General features: G+C 53.9%; 1 protein-coding gene and 1 long non-coding RNA gene across 6 annotated transcripts in view; one reads left to right on the top strand and one right to left on the bottom strand.

Moving 5' to 3' along the window:
* Window positions 1-313, top strand: part of LOC132345711 (uncharacterized) — a 31,317-nt gene extending 31,004 nt beyond the window's left edge. For all 4 annotated transcript variants that reach the window (XR_009495190.1, XR_009495191.1, XR_009495192.1 and 1 more), the window contains exon 3: window positions 143-313. This is a non-coding gene — a long non-coding RNA (uncharacterized lncRNA). The remainder of the gene's footprint in view (window positions 1-142) is intronic.
* The window catches only part of MLLT1 (MLLT1 super elongation complex subunit), a 68,615-nt gene extending 53,344 nt beyond the window's left edge, over window positions 1-15,271 (bottom strand). For both annotated transcript variants that reach the window (XM_024994956.2, XM_024994957.2), the window contains exons 1-2: window positions 15,044-15,271; window positions 5,148-5,328 (exon numbers count right to left, since the gene is read on the bottom strand). In XM_024994956.2, coding sequence (XP_024850724.1) covers window positions 5,148-5,328; window positions 15,044-15,055 — 193 coding nt within the window. In that variant the 5' untranslated portion in view covers window positions 15,056-15,271. The remainder of the gene's footprint in view (window positions 1-5,147; window positions 5,329-15,043) is intronic.
* Between the last annotated feature and the right edge of the window lie 3,586 nt (window positions 15,272-18,857).

Here is an 18,857-nt window from a genome sequence, read left to right as displayed (position 1 = left end):
AAAGAGAGAGAACCCAAGAAGAACACAGAACAGAGGTAAAACAATCTCCCACAGTCCCACTCTCCAGGACGCACTGTCAATGTTTTGACATGTATGCTGTCACTACGCGAGTAATGGGAAAACACTGTTCTCCTGCTTTTAGGAAAAACAAAACAGCGCAGATCAACCCCTCATGTCCTCCACCCCACCTTCTCCTGTGGCGACCAAGAGGTAGGAGAAAACCCTGCACCTGTTAACACCTTTACACACGTGTGTCTGGACTGTAACTCTTAAGCGGGTCGCAAATGGCTGGAACATAATGACAGGCCAGCACCTTGCATGTGGCCAGCACATGGGGTATGAGGTTTTCTCGGCTGGCCTGACTTCCCGCCAGGGGCGAGGGGGCAGTCATGACCCGGCCATAGCACCCACCGCAGCAGAGCCTCCTGGTGGCACCAGTGGCCAGCTCCTAAGCTGAGCACCAAGAACACTGTCACCTGACCTCGGGGCATGAATGTGAGTCATTACTGCCACCAAATGCTGCATTCATTCATTATCCACGTCTGCGGTGTCGGGTGCCCAGCTGGTGACAGAAGCCCAGGGCATGCCTCTGGTCCCCAGGAGGGAACAAGTCACCTTCAGTGGGATAGTCAGCCCACCCGGAAGTCAGGAGTAGCCCTGCCGAGGGGACAACAGGCAAGGAACTCTGTGGGGCTGACATCAGCTCCAATCCCTATTCCATCAGGTCTCCTGCTCTTTGGTCATCCTCTGTGGGTGCTGGCTGGGCACGTCACATGCAGCCCACACCATACCACTTTCTCATTCCCTCTGAAACCTGCACCGCCTGGCATCCCGCAGCTCAGGATCCAGGCTGTCCCATGCTCCCTCGAGGCCACCTTAGCTTCTCCCAGGGAACTTGGTAAAAGGAAAGAAAAAAACCAAAGTCAATGTCCTCCGAGGGAAGATAAGCTCGACAAATGAAAATAAGATACTTTCAAAAATGAAAATTAGAGAGTAAGAAAGGGCTCTTAGACATTACAAATACAGTATTTACAGTGGTTTAATTCAACAGAATGACCAGAAAATGAAGTCAACAAAATCTCCCAGAATGTAGGGATAAAAAAAATTTTTTAAGAAAAGGTGAGAGGTGCAAAAACAACCCCATGAATTAAACATATGTCAACAGCAGCTAATATTCATAAAGCACCTATTGTGTGCCAGGCAGTATTCCCATAATCTTATACCATCAACTCCCAACAACACTGTGAGCCAAATGCACTTGTTCCCATTTTACAGATGAGAAAACTTAAACAGAGAATTTACATAACAAGCTTTCTAGAAAGAGAAAACAGAAATTAAACAGATAGGAAAAAAAAAATAGGAGAGAACCTTCCAGAACTAAAATGAAGGGCACCAAATGTCCAACATGATGAACAAATGAACCAACAAAGATTCAATATGATGAACAAACAAACCAAAAAAGTCCCCAGAAAGGTCATAAAAACCATCTTAAGTCCTTCTGGAAAAAAGACAAAAACATTAAAAAACACATCACCTGCAACAGAATGAGAAACCCACAACATCAGGTTCCTCAAAAGATGACAAAGCAACACGCTCAAACTCTGAATGGTAGTCACTCTCCAACTGGAACATTACACCCAGCTCAACTAGCACTCAAGCGTGGGGCCAGAACAGGCCACTCTAGATACACTAAGACTTTATTCCCTACACACCTTTCTTCAGAAATTGCTTCAGTAATTAGTTCCTTGGGAAACTTCTGGATAAATTACTCCAGTAAAACAGGAAAATGAACAAAAACACAGGGTGTTAGGTGAATCCCTGAGGAGAAAAGTAAAGTAAGTCCCAGTGTGATGGCTAACGAGGTGGTCTGGAGAGGAGCCAGTTCTAATCAGAAGAGGAAGAGGCTGGAATGAAATATCCAGAGGAAGAGGGGAGTCTCCACTGAATAAATGAAATGATGGGGGTATGGAGAAAAAGGCAAAGCACCTCTGATGAAAAAGACAAATGCAGGGATGGGGAGGAAGAAGCAAAAGGTGTTCACAAAGCCACAGGCCAAATACGAAGCCAAGTAAATGGGGCCAAATTTCTTTTTTCGGCTGAGCTGGGTCTTTACTGCAGCATGAGGGCTTTTCTCCAGCTGCGCACTCGGGAGCCTCTCCAGTTGAGGCACATGGCCTCTCTAGTTGTTGCATGCATGCTTAATTGCCCCATGGCATATGGGATCTTAAGCTTCCCTGGTGGTTCAGCAGTAAAGAATTTGCCTGCAATGCAGGAGACATGAGAGACATGGGTTCGATCCCTGGGTTGGGAGGATCCCTGGGAGAAGGAACTGGCATCCCACTCCAGTATTCTTGCCTGGAGAATCCCATGGACAGAGGAGCCTGGCAGGCTACAGTCTATGGGGTTGCAAAGAGTCAGACAGAACTTAGCAAATAAATAACAACAATGTGGGATCTTAGTTCCCAAATCTAGGATCAAACCCATGTCCCCTGTATTGGCAGGTGAATTCTTAACCCCTGGACCAGCAGGGAAGTCCCAAAACGGGGCCAAGTTTTAAGCACGGATGACAAAAAAGATCCTATCTGACCTTGGCATGACCTTGAGCATTCTCCTTGGAGCAAGTGGCCCAGAGTTCAGAGAGAACCATCCCGACGGTGGAGAGCATCAATATAGTCAATGACCCTCACAGTTACCGACTTCTAGACTTACTCTCTAACCTGAAGTGGAACAACCTTAACCAAGTTGAGTGTAGCTCCCAGAAAGGGCATAAGGGTCAAGGAAGACAGGCTGCTCCTGCCCTTCTCTTCCTAAGTGGAAAGTCAGGAGACCCTGGCCAAAGCCGACAGCTTTGGAGAACCCATCCATTCTCTTGGCAAACATTTAGAAAGCATCTACTGTATCCTTTCAGCCCCAGAGATATAGCAGCAAACTGTGGCCAAATGCAAACCCCTCGCTTGGCGGGGATGCGAGGGGGCGAAGCTTAGGAAAGAGTCTGAGCTTTCAGGTTAGAAAGTTAATAAATTTTTAAAGTGAAAAATCTAGAAATAAGAAGTGAATTCGCTTCTACAGCTTTAAAGTGGTAAGGAAGGGACACAACCCAGAAAGGACTAGAAGGCTGCCCCTGGGGTGGGACCACCATTGATGAGTTGGGAGGTGGAGATGCCCACCAGGTTCATTCCTGCTGGGTCTGTGCAGGGTGTATATTCTGATTTAAAAGACACTTTTTCAGCAAATAAAGTATAACTTCAGAGGCTGGAGTCCTGTTAGGAATTCACTGGCTGCTTCACCTTATCTGTTTTTCCCTGATCACTCAACAAATGGCAAGCAGGCATCCACCATCTAATTCATGTGATGCAGGGTGGCTCAGCGGTAAAGAATCCACCTGCCAAGGCAGAAGACATGGGTTCGATTCCTGGGTCGGGAAGATCCCCTGGAGAAGGAAATGGCAACCCACTCCAGTCTTCTTGCCTGGGAAATTCCATGGACAGAGGAGCCTAGGGGGCTACAGTCCATGGGGTCGCAAAGTGTCGGACACGACTTAGTGACAACCACCACCACCACATGATGCAGCTGCCGTCTATATAGAGGCTGCACCCACAGGCTTCGCAAACAAGGACGGTTCAGCTACTCAACTCTGACTGCAAACTGCCTCTGCAAAACAGTATGCTTCACCTAGAACCCATTTTTCAGACACTGGGAGCTTGGAGAATGTGCCACTTCCACGTGACCACAAATAGGTGACCAGGCCTCTTGGGAGCTCAGTCTCCACACAGAGACATGGAAGGGGATCCTGGGCACCACCACCCCTGCCAACGTCACGGTCTCTGTGAGTGAACGGGAATCACCACTGGGAGAGAAGGGGACTGGACGGCAGAGGGAAAGCAGGCGCCCGGCCAGGAGGAGGCAGCCCGGCTTCTGCTGCTCCATGGCACAGTCAGTGACCGAGGAATGAACGGGAGTGACCAAGCGCCAATCAAAACCTGCAGACCCGGCCCACGCCGCGTGGACCCCTGCTTTAAAGCTCGGGCAGCTTATCCAGACCCCTGAGCCTGCTTCCTCTTCTGTAAAAGAGGGTTGTGGGGCAAACAAAAAGAGCTTATGAGCAAAACGTGCCTGATAAGTGACATGTAGTATTATTATTATTACCAGGTGCTTTGCATTATTATATTACTACTATTACTACCAGGTGCTTTCCAGGTATCTGCTATTATCAGGAGCCCGATCTGCTCTCTCCAAGAGGCTCAGAGAGAAAAGAAGGAAGAGAACTGAAAAGTCAGGAAAGGAGAAATGAAGGAAAGGAAGAGCTGAAAGCTGATGGAAGAATCCAGAAGGAAGAACAATGGCCACTACGCCACTAGGAATCTGGAGCTGCCGTCCCCCCTGAACCAGGAGTGTCTACTTCTGTGACACACGTCACCTCCTGGCTGGACAGTAAGACACTTGTTGGCCTTGGCCCAGGCCCCAGTGGGTCCCAGGACAGGCTCCATACTCTTATCTCACCAGCACAGCCTCACCCCCAACCCTCTGGCCCCAATGCAGCCCGGCAGCGGCTCTCCCTTTCCCAAAGCCCTTCTGGAGCACAGGGTCCTTTGTTCCTTTATCAACACATCCATTCGAGGACTATTTATGGGACCCCTGTGACATACTAGGCTTCACACAGGGTACCAAATGGTGACACGGCAGACAGGCCCCGACCTCACAGAGCTCCCCAGTTCCCCATCAAATTCTCCAGGAAGCGGCCTCCAACCCCGCACCCTGGGCAAGTTCCTGTGCCTCACAGCCTGAGGGGGAAACGGGGAGGAGGCAGGGGAGGTACGCCTCCCTTTTCTGGTCCGGCCCCACATGCCAGGGGCTTTGGAAAGGGCATCTCTCCTCTGCCGACATGGGCCCAGTGAGCAACTTCCTGCTTACTCACGGGGTGGTCATACACCACCCTGCCCACCCTCCAACACGGGCCACATACTCTGGATGCTCCTCAGAGCCGGAGCCTCAATAATGACACAAGACACTCATCACCACCTCTACTGGGCTCTCCTGACAACCAAGTTCACAGCTGAGGGGGAAGGGGGGGTGGGGGGCACCCCCGTGCGGGGGCAGAGCAGCCAAGGAGTTCAGGCCGGCTGCTCCCCAGGGAAGGGGGCACTCACCCCGCTTGGGCTTGGGGAAGCTGTCATGCAGCCGGAAGACCACCTTCTCCACGAAGTGCTGGATCTCGCACTGCTCGGGGCCGCGGACGAACACCATCCAGTCATGCGTGAACCCCTCCGTGGTGGGCTTCTTGCGCAGCTGGGCGCGGTGTCCCAGCTCTAACTTGACCTGGACAGTGCACTGCAGGGAGAGAGGCAGCAGCAGGGTCAGTGCAGAGCCCAGGGCCGTGGGATGTGGGCTGCCCTCTCCATCCGCCCTCCACCCCACCCCAGGTGGCATACAGAGCCGGAAAATGAAGGGACTCTGGGAGGCTCCAATCACAGGGGGTGGGGAGCACGTGTTTGCTCTACATGCTCTGTCTCCCCAGCAAGCCCACCTGGGGCCCTGCATCTCCACCCCAGTCACCCCAGGACCCAGGCACCTGTGGTCCCCTCTCCCCCAGGCTCTGCACAGCTCGCTGGCTCCTCTCATTGAGGTCTCAGCTTGACAGCTGCTTCTTCAGGGATGCCTTCCCTGACCACCCAGTCTGAAAGCACCCACTCCTAGCCCCACAGCTCTTCACCACATGGTCCTCTCAGCACCCTCCACCATCGGAAACCACCTTCTAGTGGCTTGCCTGCTCTGCTCTTAGGTTGGCAGCCCGTCCGGAGCAGTAACGCTCACCAAGATCTCCCGAAAAAAGAACAGTGTGACCCGTGAGGGAGAGGCTGGTGCCAGGACCAGAGGCTACCGACATCCACTGATGCTCGAGCCCCTTGCGTAAAAAGACTTAGCACTTACACGTGACCTACAGACATCCTCCAACAGACCTGACGTCATCTCTGGGTTACTTATAATACCTCGTACAACAAAGATGCTATGCAAACAGTTGTAAATACAGGTAAGTGCTATGTCAACCGGAGAAGGCAATGGCAACCCACTCCAGTACTCTTGCCTGGAAAATCCCATGGACGGAGGGGCCTGGTGGGCTATAGTCCATGGGGTCGATAAGAGTCGGACACGACTGAGCCACTTCACTTTCACTTTTCACTTTCATGCATTGGAGAAGGCAATGGCAACCCACTCCAGTGTTCTTGCCTGGAGAATCCCAGGGACAGGGGAGCCTGGTGGGCTGCCATCTATGGGGTCACACAGAGTTGAACATGACTGAAGCGACTTAGCAGCAGCAGCAGCAGCAGCAATGTCAACAGTGCCAGGGCACAGCAAATTCAAGTTTTACTTTTTGGCACCTTCTGTACTTTTTTTTCCCAAATATTTTCGATGCACAACTGACTGAATGTACAGATGCGGAACACATCAAATGAAGAGTGGGCTGTACCTCACTCTACAAGTGAGGCAACCAAGGCTCTGAGACTGAGCTGCTACGTGGCCATGAGAGATGGCTCTACTGTATGGAGATTCAGGCCCATGTGTGGGGGTCATCCGAGGGCCACTCTGCTGTCCTGGTCAACCCATGCCAGTCCTTGATTAAAGCCCTGTCGTCATCCATCATCCCACAGAGTGCTTCCCAGAGAACAGAGACCCTGAGGGTCACCCGAGTCACCCACGCCAATGATGGTTTGCGGTGAGAATGGGGGGAGGGGCAGGGGGCCAAGAAAGAAACCACCTGGGGACAGGTGCAGGTGGGCCACAGCCTCGGCAGCCAGACTTCCCTCTTCACACACACGTTGGCCTCTCCCCACTAAGGGAGCAGCCCCCACACTTCACAGATTCTGAAGCGCCGACAGGGACCCACTGCACAAACCACTCTGGCCTGGAAAACCCTCCCCGAACTTCCTTCACACAGAGCCTGATACCTAGTATCAAAACCAAGAACATTACAAAGAAGGCAGAGGCCAAGTGGACACTTGCTTCTAAGTGCCAAGATAACCAGGGGCACGCGGGCCGCCAGATCCCACACATCCTGGAGGAGACTCCCCCGCTGGGCTTGGCAGCCTGGGCCTGGACCAGAAGCCTCTCTCTGTGTCCTCCGCCCTCTTTCTCACTATCAGACCCCGAGCATCCCCAGGGGCCACAGCCCCTCTGGTGCCTGCCTCTTTTACCTGTTTAGACCCCGCCACCAGCATCCTCCTGCTCCTGCCCTCCCCTTCCTCCCCCTGCTCGGTCACTGCCTGGGACTCAGGGCTCACCCTTCTCAGTCTGAGTCAAGTCCAAAAGCCTCAGCACACCGCCCGCCTGCGTTTCCCCAACTCTGGGATGCTCCTGATTCACCACGTTTTCACCTGATTCAGACAGAGGATGCTGCAGAGCCGTGCACACGCACACACGTGCACTCGCTCACAAACAGCTGCTGCTAAGCTTCAGACACACCATAGGGGCTGTGAACCAAGGATGCACGGGGAATGCACAAGCCCTGCTTCCCCGTTCTGTCAGGCACCAGCCATCCCCAAACGCAGGCATGTCTGCTCCTTCCCGGCTGTGAGCCCACAGCCAGGGAGCCCTCACTCACTCCTCTGCAGACTGAACTTCCACTCATCCCTGACACCCTGGCTCAGGGCTGCTTTCTCCAGAGCCCCATCTGATCGGTCCCCACACTGGAAACCAAGCAGGCCCTGGTCTCCACAACCATCCACAAACAGCCAGCTCCTTGGTATGCTTCACCCTAACCCTGCTCCTGAGCACACTCAGCTGTCTCCAATGACCCTCTATCCTGGAGCCACACTACCACTACCTGAGGTGTCAACTACACAGGATTAAACTAGACAGGCTTCCTAAATCAGGGAGTTCTACGCGGCACATCCTGTGGGGAAGGGCCGAGGTGACGGTTAAGTATAGGGTGGTCTCCATGTGTGGACTGGTGGGAGGCTGTGGGTGCTGAGTGAGCTGTAAAAACGGCAGGAGCCCCTCCCCTGCTGGCAGGACCACAGTCCCGAGAGACTGCTCAGAAATAGAGCAGAGAGACCCCCCCAGAGCCGGCCCACTGGCAGGAGGGGTGGGGATCCAGATGGAGTATTTCGATTTAACACAAGAGAAGTGACTGCCAGCTACACGCAGGTGATGGAGTTGGGGAAACAGCACTGAGTGAGAAGTACCCCAGGCAACTGTGTATGGTCTGGGCTGAAGGCAGACTAGGAGAGTTAGATGGACCACAAGCCTGCTGGGAGGCAACTGGAGGGAGTGGCTAGAAAAGGAGCCTGAAACAAGGGAGCTGGGAGGACCCGTGGGCGGATGGAAGAAAGACAGGAGACCCTGGGCAGCTGGGAGGCTGTGATGCCCATGGAGCCTGGCTGGGCAGAGCAGTGGCAGGGGGATGGGGACACTCAAAGGGAAATACCCCACCAAAAGCTGGAGGAAAGGACTGGACGTCTGGATAAACAAGTCACGCTCAAATCAGCCACAAGCTTCTATTCGCAGAGCACTGCTTATGGGCAACGTTCAAGATAAACAAATCCCAGTGATGTTTACATGGTCCCGAATAGGCCATAATCACCCCCACACCCTATACTGAGTGTGTAACACACTCTGCCTCACGTACCCTATACACGAGTGTATAACACACTCTGCCTTTCTCTCCAACCTGTTCTAAGGCTGAGAAGTCAAGAGACAATCCCTGGACTGCCGGCAAGGTTCCAGGTGGGAAGCCAGATCATGACGACGAGACCCTGGGAACAGCTTCCGGTACTTTAGAACTAAATCCCAGGTCTGCTGTTCACCTGGCCAGAGATCCACAACCCTGCTCCCACCTCGGCTGCACGCCCGGCATGTCTCATCACATGGGGTTCCCACCCAGGGCACACCAGCAGGCAGCAGAGCCGTGATTGTGAAAGAAGGGAAGACCACAGCTCCATCCGAGGGGGAAGATGGGAGTGCCAAAAAGTCGCGCCACAGGCCAAAGTAAACAGGAAGGTTCTGAAGCGCGATGGGTAATCTTTGCTGCCGGAGGGCCATGCCCAAAGCCCTGCCTGGGCCCAGGCAGCATCTCTGCCCTCTGGGGCTGGCGCCAGCTCAGCCTCAACAACCCCAGACCCCAGGGGCCAAGGACCATGCTATGCACCGCTGCACCCAGGAGAGGGGGTTTCCTTCAAGTGCAGGAATCTTCTGAGAAGTAAAGATGGTAGAATCACACAGATCTGGGGCCACGATATGAGGGAAAAAATCACTGAATCAGTGAGACCCTCGAGCTACGCTGAAGCAGAGGCAGGCAAAGCTGAGCCCCCGCCAGCTACTCCAGCTTGGCGAGTCTCGGTGATTTATTACCTGCTCTGCTCTTCCCTCCCCACTCCACCTGGACTCCTTCCCCGTTCAGCAGAACCGAGCAACTGAAGCAGACCCTCAGCCGCTGCTCCAGGAAGGGTGTCCACTACTGCCGGGTTAACAAGCCTGTGCTGCCCCAACTGACACCTCTCACCTGCGACTCGGCTCCCAGGAGGCGGCAGAGCCTCTGGGGACAAGGGCAGGCCTCGGTCACTGCCTTGGTTCAGCATTTCATCTGGGGGCTACTTCACCACCCCCTCCTCCAACAAAAGCCCAGAACAAAGGGGCACATTCCAACCCTGCCCTGGAAGGGGTTAACTATTCTACCTCTGGGAAAACCTCCCTAAAACCTGAGCGGAACGAGGGCTCCCAGGGCCATCTGGGGACAGTTAAGCTTGGGCTGAGGGCCTCCACCGGGCGCTACCCTTGCTCCAGGCCAACTGGCAGTAGGCACTTGGAACCCCACGGCCAGAATCCTAAGTCCTGCAAAGCAGGCCAACGGCTTGGCTGGCCCAGATCCCTCCAGGTGTGGAGAGCCTGCCAGCCTGGGGCCCACAGCTCCTCTCACCTCACAGCTCTTGCTCCCCCAGATCCTTCCCGAAGCCCTCAAAGCCAGAACCCAGCCAGCCGCCCAGCCCCAAAAGACAGGTCTTCTACACCGAGTGTCTGTAAGATTTCCCCGGCTCTGCTGGTGGGAATTCTCTTCAGCAGACACCCTTCCCTCTGGGAATTCGCACTTTACCAAGTGGCCTAGTTATGCCTGAAGTCAGGCGGCTGCTGTGAATTCCCTCAGATGCACAATCCCCTCCCCTCCCAGGAGAATGAATCACCGAAGGACCCCTCATTGGCCTGGGATGATTTTGCCAAGTCTGACTGGACCCAGCAGGGTCACTGGCCATGTGGTCCACACACAGCCACAAAGGGGGATGCAAGGGAGCGGGGGACTGGCCCCACGGAACCACAGCCACACAAACGCAAAGGAAACGCTCTTCACAGAACTTTCTCCCTGGGGGCCCTGCAGGGGCTCCCAGAGCAGCCACTGAATCAGAGCTGGCTCCAGCTGTCCCTCCCTCTGTGTTAATCCTCTCAAGCAGGGACCACCTGCCCAGAGGTGGGGACCTCTCATAACAGCCACAGGAGGGCCTGGGCCTCTGACCACTGGCCCACAGAGGGTTGGCGGCCGCCCCTGCACCCTCTTCTGGTTCTGACCAGCCTCAGTCCTGGGGCACAAGGTTAATGACAAAGTGACAAGGACTCAATGAATGTGTCTCTGGACACTAAGGATAAGCAAGCAGACCACTATTGTGCATGCTAAGTCCCTTCAGTTGTGTCTGACTCTTTGCGACCCTATGGACGGTAGCCCACCAGGCTCCTCTATCCAAAGCATTCCCCAGGCAAGAATACTGGAGTTGGCTGCCATGCCCTTCTCTAGGGGGATCTTCCCAGCCGACCAGGGATCAAATCCATATCTCTTACATCGCCTGTACTGGAAGCAGATTCTTTACCACTAGGGCCACCTGTGCGGACCACGGGGATAAGCAAATACACCCATGATCCTCAGGGCTGTCAGGGGGCTGGGCAGCCTGACCTCCAGCAGCCCAACAGGGAGGCCTGGTACCAGATATATTAATACTTTAAATCTGTAGGGAACGCCCACCAACGTGTAGACGATATGCTGGTTGACCCCAAAGTTCAGGGAGCAGCCTCAGGAGATTCTGAACATGAACAACTGGATGAAGGCATCTCTCCCAGAGCCAGTGGACCTGGTGACAAAGGGAGTGGTTCCTAACCCCTTTCATTAAACCGACAGTTGGTAGAGCTAAGTGTAAAACTTCACGTTACAAACTGTGGGGGACACGAAGGGGAGTTGTTAGGCTCTGGCCCTCGCTCTCAAGCACGTTACAACACAGCTTTAAAGCCTGGCAGGCCGACTTGCCAGATGACAGATTCAGAGCTGGGTTGGCCCGAGGTTCTCTGGAAAAGGTCTGGGGAAAGAGCGAGAGATCCAAGCATGCCCCTAGCCTCGACTCCTCCTCTGTAACATGGGCCTTCCTCCACCATGAGAAACACACCTCCCTTCCAGAGCAGCAGAGCACGGTCACAAAAAGCTGTTCCCAAGTCTGGGCTTAGCAGACGAAGCGTTATCGAGAGTCAGTTCAACCTGTGGTTCAACGAGTCGGCCGCCTACTTCAGCAGCCAGGCCCGACACTTCTGCAAAGGGAGGAACCCCTGGGCCTTTGGGGAACAGGACCCCCAGACACTGACACCACTTCTAGCTCCCTAGGCAGCCCCCAGCCCCCCAGCAAACTTTCCCATCTTTTCAGCATCTGCTCAGTCTGTAGCCAGGCCCATTCCTTCCCCACCATCTTTGTAGATCATATGCCTGCCAGCCATAACCCCTAAGTAAAGACCTGCCCCCCAAAACACATCACCACGTTCCCTCTTAAAAAATACAAATCCTGAGATTTCCCTGGTGGCCAGTGGTTAAGACTCTGCACTCCCACTGCAGGAGGCACAAGTTTGATCTCTGGTCGGGGAACTAAGATGGATTTCCCAGGCGACGAGGTGGTCAAGAATATGCCTGCCAATGCATAGGATGCAAGATACGGGTTTAATCCCTGTGTTGAGAAGATCCCCTAGAAGAGAAAATGGCTACCCACTCCAGTATTCTTGCCTGGACAACCCCAAGGACAGAGGAGCCTGACGGGTTGCAGTCCATGGGGTGGTAAGAGTTGGACACGACTTAGCCACTGAGCATACAGGCACGGGGAACTGAGATCCCACCAGCTGCAGAGCCCAAAAAGAAAAGCCCACCATCAAATCCCAAAGAAAATAGATGAGTAACTACAGACTAGAGGCTGGAGGGATCAGACAGGTGGGTGTATGGTCAGGGCAAAGGGAACCAGAATGACTTTTCCCTGGGAGCCCAGAGCCAAATGCAGAACTCCCTCTTTTCTCAGCTGGGCCAGAAAGTTCTAGAGAACACACCAGGAAGGCCAAGAGAACCAAAATCTCTGGAAGCAAGCAGGCCTGGGGGAAAGACCCATTGTTCCCCACCACACTGAAGCCTTCACAGGGGCGTCCCAGGGGAGGCAGAGAAGGCCGACTATGCTGGATTCAAAGGGTCCCCACCCCAACCCCACACCCAGATCCCGAACCAGAAGTCCTCCTGGACTGCTTACAGCTGGCTCACCCACTCAAGATCGATAAGGGACACTAGTCTCTCCTGCCTCCCCTGGGGCTGTGAGGAAGGGACAGGGCTCAGATTGGGGCCTCTCCCTCCCACATTTGCATGAGAACACAGCCCAGACGAAGAACTGGACTGGGGTGGCACGGGCCTTCCTCTGGGGCCAGTTTCACTTGCACTTGCATGCGCAAAGATCCGGAGCAGCGCTGTCCAGTGGAAACTCCTGCCATGGAGGAAGGGTCACCTCTTCACGCTGCCCAGTGAGGTGGCTGGCACCTCAGGAGTGGTGGTTCCTGAACACCTAAGGCGCGGCTAGTGCAACAGAGGAACCAACTTTTTCACTCTGGTTCAAGTTTGAATCACAACTGCCAGCAACTGTCACACCAGACAATGGTGGGATGGCACTCTTTGGTCCAGCGGGCTCACCTGACCCCCGAGCAGGACTGTTGTCTCCCTGCATCGCCGGCCCAGAACGCTGCCCTGTCTCACTCATAGAGACAACCACAGCCTGCCAGGGCCCCCCCACATCACAAGGTGAATGAATGTCCATGGGCCTGAAATGTCTCCCTGGGGGCCCAGTGGGGTTAGGGGCAGAAGTCCTGCTCTGCACCTGCGCGGTGTCCAGTAAGACTTTCCCAGGGTCCAGCTGCCTTAAGAGTGGACACTGAAGGTCTATTTTGTTTCCTAACTCAATACAGATAGGAGGCCTCAAGCTCGATCCCTTCAAGGGAAATGAACTCACCCCACCCTGCAGAAATCCCCATTCAGCTATCATAAACTATGCCTCACCTCTTGAGAGAAAGGTACAACACCAAGGATAAAGTGAAATTGTAGTGAGAGGGTGCCCCGAGCACAGGATTCAGTGATCCTGGGCCACCAGGCGGCCAGGATGGGCACGGGGGTATGCCTCCTGCACCCCCCCACCCCTGAAACCCAACTGCCACACAGTGCCTCACCAGCCAGAGCCGCCTGAGTGGCGCCAGCAGCCAGGGACGCCCCAACCTGCCCTCACTAAAAGCGGGGAATTCAGCTGCCACCCCCACAGCCCCACACCGCCTTTCCTGGCCTCGCGCCCCGTGAAGCCAGGGGCAGCAGACGAGGGTGAAGAGAGAGCTGATCCTATGTAGGGAGCTGCAATGGTCCCAGGCTTGAGTTTACCGAAACTGGCTCTGGGTTTCCAGACCAAAGGGAGAGGGTCCGTGGGGAGTCTAGGGGGTGGGGGCGCTGGGGAACACCTTGGGTTTGCAGCAAGTCTCTGGGTGGAGTCTCCAAGATGCTGGGGAAGGCAGGGAACATGGGGTATACAGGAGCTGGGCAGAGGACAGCAGGTCAAAGTCACAGCACCAGTCTAGGGGATGTTGGAAGGAAGTGGCGACCATGAACATCAGGAAAGAGACATGGGGGTCCCTGCAGGGAGGATAGCTGTGGTTCCAGGAACCAGATCTAGCTCTGGATTGAGGGGCTGGGGGGCAATGTGGGGCAGCGTCAGGGTCACAGGGGCAAAGAGAGCCCAAAGTGAGGGGAGTGAGGCATCTGGTGTGTGAAAGGAGTGGGGGCTCCAGATCAGAGCAGAAATGGTCCCTGGATCTGGTCAAAAAGGGTCTGAAGGTGAAGAGACAGCCCTTTGGGTCCCTGGAACCCAAAGGAGAGTGATCAGAGCAGAGGGGGCTGAGGAAGCTGGCCCAGGTCCGAAACGAAGGATGTTCAAGGCAGGCCGGGATCCTGGTGGGAAAAGGCCTGGACCTCGCCGACGTTTGAGGAGAGGGCTGGGGCTCAGCTGGGGCTGAGGCAGGGGCAGGATCAGAGGGGAGAGAAGTTAGGGTGGGCCTGGGTTCAAAGGAGGAGGCTGCAGACCAGGAGTTCTGGAGGGACTCAACCCCCAGCAAAGGTTTAATGTGGAGAAGAGACAGAGTTTGAGAGGAAGCAGGGCCAAGGGGCCAGAGCAGGCAGGAGACACCAACTGCCCTGGATTCAGAGAGGAAAGGGGGTACAGGCCGGATCAAAGGACTCTAAAGGGACCCCGGGGATGCCTGTGGGGGCTCATGATTGAGCCAGCGTCCGGAGGGATGTCCCGGGGGGCTCTGGGTCGGACTGGGGTTGCAAGGGGTGTCCCAAGGTAATCCGGGCCAGGCTGGGGTCCCGAGGAGGGTCCCAGGGGGTCTGGGTTGTAGTGGGGTCACAAGAGGTGTCCCACGGGGATCTGGGCCGGGCCGGGGTTGCGAAGGCCATCCCAGGGTGCTCTGGGCAGCGAGGGACCGAGATTCACAGGGGAGTCTGAGGCGTTGTAACCAGGTGGGGGTCGCGGATGGGGGAGGGGCGCCCCCGCCCCACATAAAGGCCCGGGGGAGCGGTGGGCGCGCACAAAGCGGGGCGGGCGGGCGCCGAGCGGGAACGGAGAGGCCGGGACCGAGGAGGGCCGGGCCGGGCGGGCGGGTAAGGGAGGGAAGAAGGGAGGGAGGGAGGGGGCCCGGCGGGCGGCGCGGGCTGCGCTGGGGCGGCGCGGCCGTTCCTCACCTGATTGTCCATGGCTGGCGCCCCGCCCCGCCCCCGGGCCCCGCGTTGCTCGCCGCCGCCGCCGCCGCTCAGCGCCGCCCCGCCGCCCTCATTGTCTGTCAGGCGCCGCCGCCGCCGCTCACGGCTGCCCGCCCGCCCGCCAGCCCCGCGGAACCGGAAACCACCGCCAGCCCGGGTCGCGCACCGACCGCGGGCCCCCGCCGCCGACTCGGGCCAGCCGCCCGGACTGACAGACGTCTGGGCCAATCGACGATACGGACAGCCACTCGTGGGGTGGGACTTCCGACCTGGTGGGGGCCTGCCGGGCTGCGGTCGGAGGGACGAAGCCCGCAGCCAATGGGAAGCCCGGACCGGAGGGGCGGGAGGAGGGAGGGAGGGAGGCGCGAGGCGAGCCCAGCAGAAGGGAGCGCGAGGTGTGCGCCGCACGTGGAGGGGGGCGGGGGCGGGACAAGCGCGCCGCGCCTGCGCACTGGTGCGCAGGGGGCGCTGCCCGGTGGCCCGAGCATCCCTGGGGCCCGAGCCTCCCTGGGCCCGAGCTGAGCTGGCGGCTGGAACGCTGGAGAGGCATCCCCAGGGACATTTTTGTTTCCTGGCCACGTGTTGCTACTGTGTGATGGAATGAGCCCTGGGCTCTGGTACTACAGATTAATTTTACAATCCTGGATCTCTCTCATGATTCACTCCCTTCTTGCATCAATAAAATGGGGACTATCACAGTACCTTTTGATGATAGTTCATGCTAGTCTGAATGATACAAATCTGATACCGGCTACGTTGACATAACCAAGACGTTCTCATTTTATTCCCATGCCAATCCCTCCAAAAACCGATTCTTAATTTACCCATGAATATATGGGTATATACCTTCACTGTGACTTGTAAACTGTGTTTAGATCGGACGTAAACGTATCACCCCGTCTTTTTCATGATCTTGTAAGCCACTTTTCTTTTGGACATTAGGACTTCTACCTGCGATTTGGGGTCCCTTGTGCAATTATTTTAAATTCCTTCTATAAGATTAAAAATCGGGAGATTTTTGTTTGTTTGGGTACCCGCCCCCCCCCCCATTTCTCATTTAAGTGTCAGGCTCAGTGGTAAAAATTTAAAAATCCACCTGGTAATGCAAGGAGATGTGTTCCATCTCTGGGTCGGGAAGATCCCCTGGGGGAGGAAATTCTTGGCTGAGGAATCCCGTGGACAGAGGAGCCTGGCAGGCTTCAATCCACAGGGTCGCAAAAAGTCGGAGGCGACTGAGCATGCTCTCAAAGTATTTATTAGTTTGTGTGGCCGGTGCTTTGCGATAAAGAGCGACGTCGGAAAATCAGTTACTTTGGAATGAAAGGAAGCCCAGAAAAGAACTGTGAAGAGAGCCAGCGTCATACATAGTACACAGTAACACTATACTTTTAAATCTACAGCAGGGCCACCTGGGGGTTTTTTTGGGTGGTGGGGGGGGGGAGGTTGGAGGTCATACTGAGAAAATAAGCAACAATAATGCTAAACAATGATGCCAACCAATAATAATGTTATTAATAAAAGGATGACGGGGGGGGGGGGGGGGGACACAACAATGTTTTGAAACCCCTAATGAGCTAATCATTGCAGACGAGAGTTGACCATGGATACTACAATGATTAACTGAAAAGTCCATGGGAAACTGGAGAGTATAACTTCATCTCCATCATGATCTCTTCACAGATTGCCTGCTAGATGCAAAGAGGGGGGGAAATGATGTTCCCATGGAAGCATCATATTGTTGCCAACTTAGTTCAGTGACCACTTTTAGAAGCAGAGCAGTGGGATAAACAGATGATGAACTCCTGCTAGGGTGCAGTGAGCAATACACAGCACCAAAAAAGAAGTTATTCTTGCCCCAAATGTTTAATTTGAATCATACCTTTAGTTCCAGTTTACAAAGGAAACAATGAGGGTAGGGGATCATGGGAGGTGACACATGAGAAGGAATCAGGCAAGGGATTTCCCTGGTGGTCCAGTGGTTAAGACTCTGGGCTTTCACTGCAGGGGGTGGTGTGAGTTCAATCCCTGGTTGAGGGGACTAAGGTCCCCAGATGTCACACATGGTGCAGTGAAAAAAATAGAAAACAAAGGAAGAAGAAGAAGCAATCGAACAAATTCAGAAGATGAAACTCTCAAGAGCCTGGGAGAAAAGACATGAGAACCATTCAGAATTCAAAGAGATGGTGTCACAACCAAATGCAATGTAAGGTCCTTCATTGGATCTTAGCTTTGAACAAACCAGCTGTGTCACTGGGGAAATTTGAACTTGAATTGGCTTATATTTCAACTTGTAATTGGTTAGGTGTGATCATGGAATTACAGTTGTGTGGAAAAATTCTTTACTTTTTAAAGCTGCACAGGGCTAAAATGCCACCAGGCTAATTGCCTTTAAAACACGTTAATTTAAAAACTAGACGATGAAAATATGGCAAATGTAAGAACTGTTCGATCTAAGTGACAGGCATACGGGATTTCATCAAACTGAGCTCTATACTTTTCTGTATATGGGAAGCTTCTATAATGAAAAGTAGACATGTTGGGACCTTCCTAGTGGTCTAGTGGTTAACAGTCACCTGCCAATGTAGGGGACACAAGTTTGATCATTGGTTGGGAGAACTAAGATCCCATATGCTGAGGAGCAACTAAGCCCTTGTGCCACAAGTACTTAAGCCTGTGCCCTAAAGCCCGTGCTCAGCAACAGGAGAAACCAGTGCAACAAGAACCCCACGCACTGCAATTAGAGAGTGGCCCCCACTCACCACAACTAGAGAAAGCCCACTCGAAGCATCAATGACCCAGAGCAGATAAAAATTCATTCATTCATTCAAAGTTAGAATAGTAAAGTAATTTTAAAATGTTAAGTATGTTGAATCCCTGGTGGTCCAGTGGTTAGAATTTCATGCTCTCACTGCCAAGGGCCTGGGTTCAATCCCTGGTACAGGAATTAGATCCCACAAGTTGCACAGCACAGTCAAGTGCAGTCAAAAAAAAAGCATCCATTGCCTAAAACTGAACAACTGTTTTCCTTCCTCGAGGAGGTAAGCAGAGTGCTGCTCCGTTTTCTCATTAGTATGGCCATATCCTGGCCAACACCTGCTATCTACAAGCTCCAGAGGATGAATTTTAAACTCATTTAATCATCACAATATGAAGAGGTAGGTGTCGTTGCCCCCATTTTACAGGTGAGGAAACTGAAGCTCAGATGAGGTTATTGCATTGTCCAATGTCCAATGTCCCATGTTCAGTATATTCCAGAGCCAGGGACCCACAGAGAGTCCAGAACTACATATCTGCCACCTGTGTCTTAGTGCCTGCTTAGTAGGCGGGCGCTATCAGCAGCCTCCCCCACGAGAGCATCTCTACACGTTTCCTGAGTAAGGAAATCAAAGAAGACTTCCTGGTAGGGAGAGAGTAGGACTGAGGCTGACTTGAATGGCATTGAAGGTGAACCCTTATTTCTTTCAGAGGAAGGTAGAATGTTCAGATATTGTTAGTTGCTGAAGCTGAACCTCCAATACTTTGGCCACCTGGTGCGAAGAGCTGAAGCATTGGAAAAGACTCTGATACTGAGAAAGATTGAAGGCAAAAGGAGAAGAGGACAGCAGAGGATGAGATGGTTAGACAGCATCACCAACTCAATGGACATGAATTTGAGCAAACTCCAGGAGATAGTGGAGGACATAGGAGCCTGGTGTGCTACAGTTCAAGTGGACACAAAAAGTCAGACACAACTTAGCAAATTAGCAACAACAAAGTTAGAAGTTGGCATTGTGCACAAAGTTACTCTGGTTGTCAT

This window comes from Bos taurus, chromosome 7 (assembly GCF_002263795.3).
Source record: "Bos taurus isolate L1 Dominette 01449 registration number 42190680 breed Hereford chromosome 7, ARS-UCD2.0, whole genome shotgun sequence".
NCBI classification, from domain to species: Eukaryota; Metazoa; Chordata; class Mammalia; order Artiodactyla; family Bovidae; genus Bos; species Bos taurus.
Note: the sequence above shows the minus strand (reverse complement) of the source record. Positions and strands in the feature narration are given on the sequence as shown.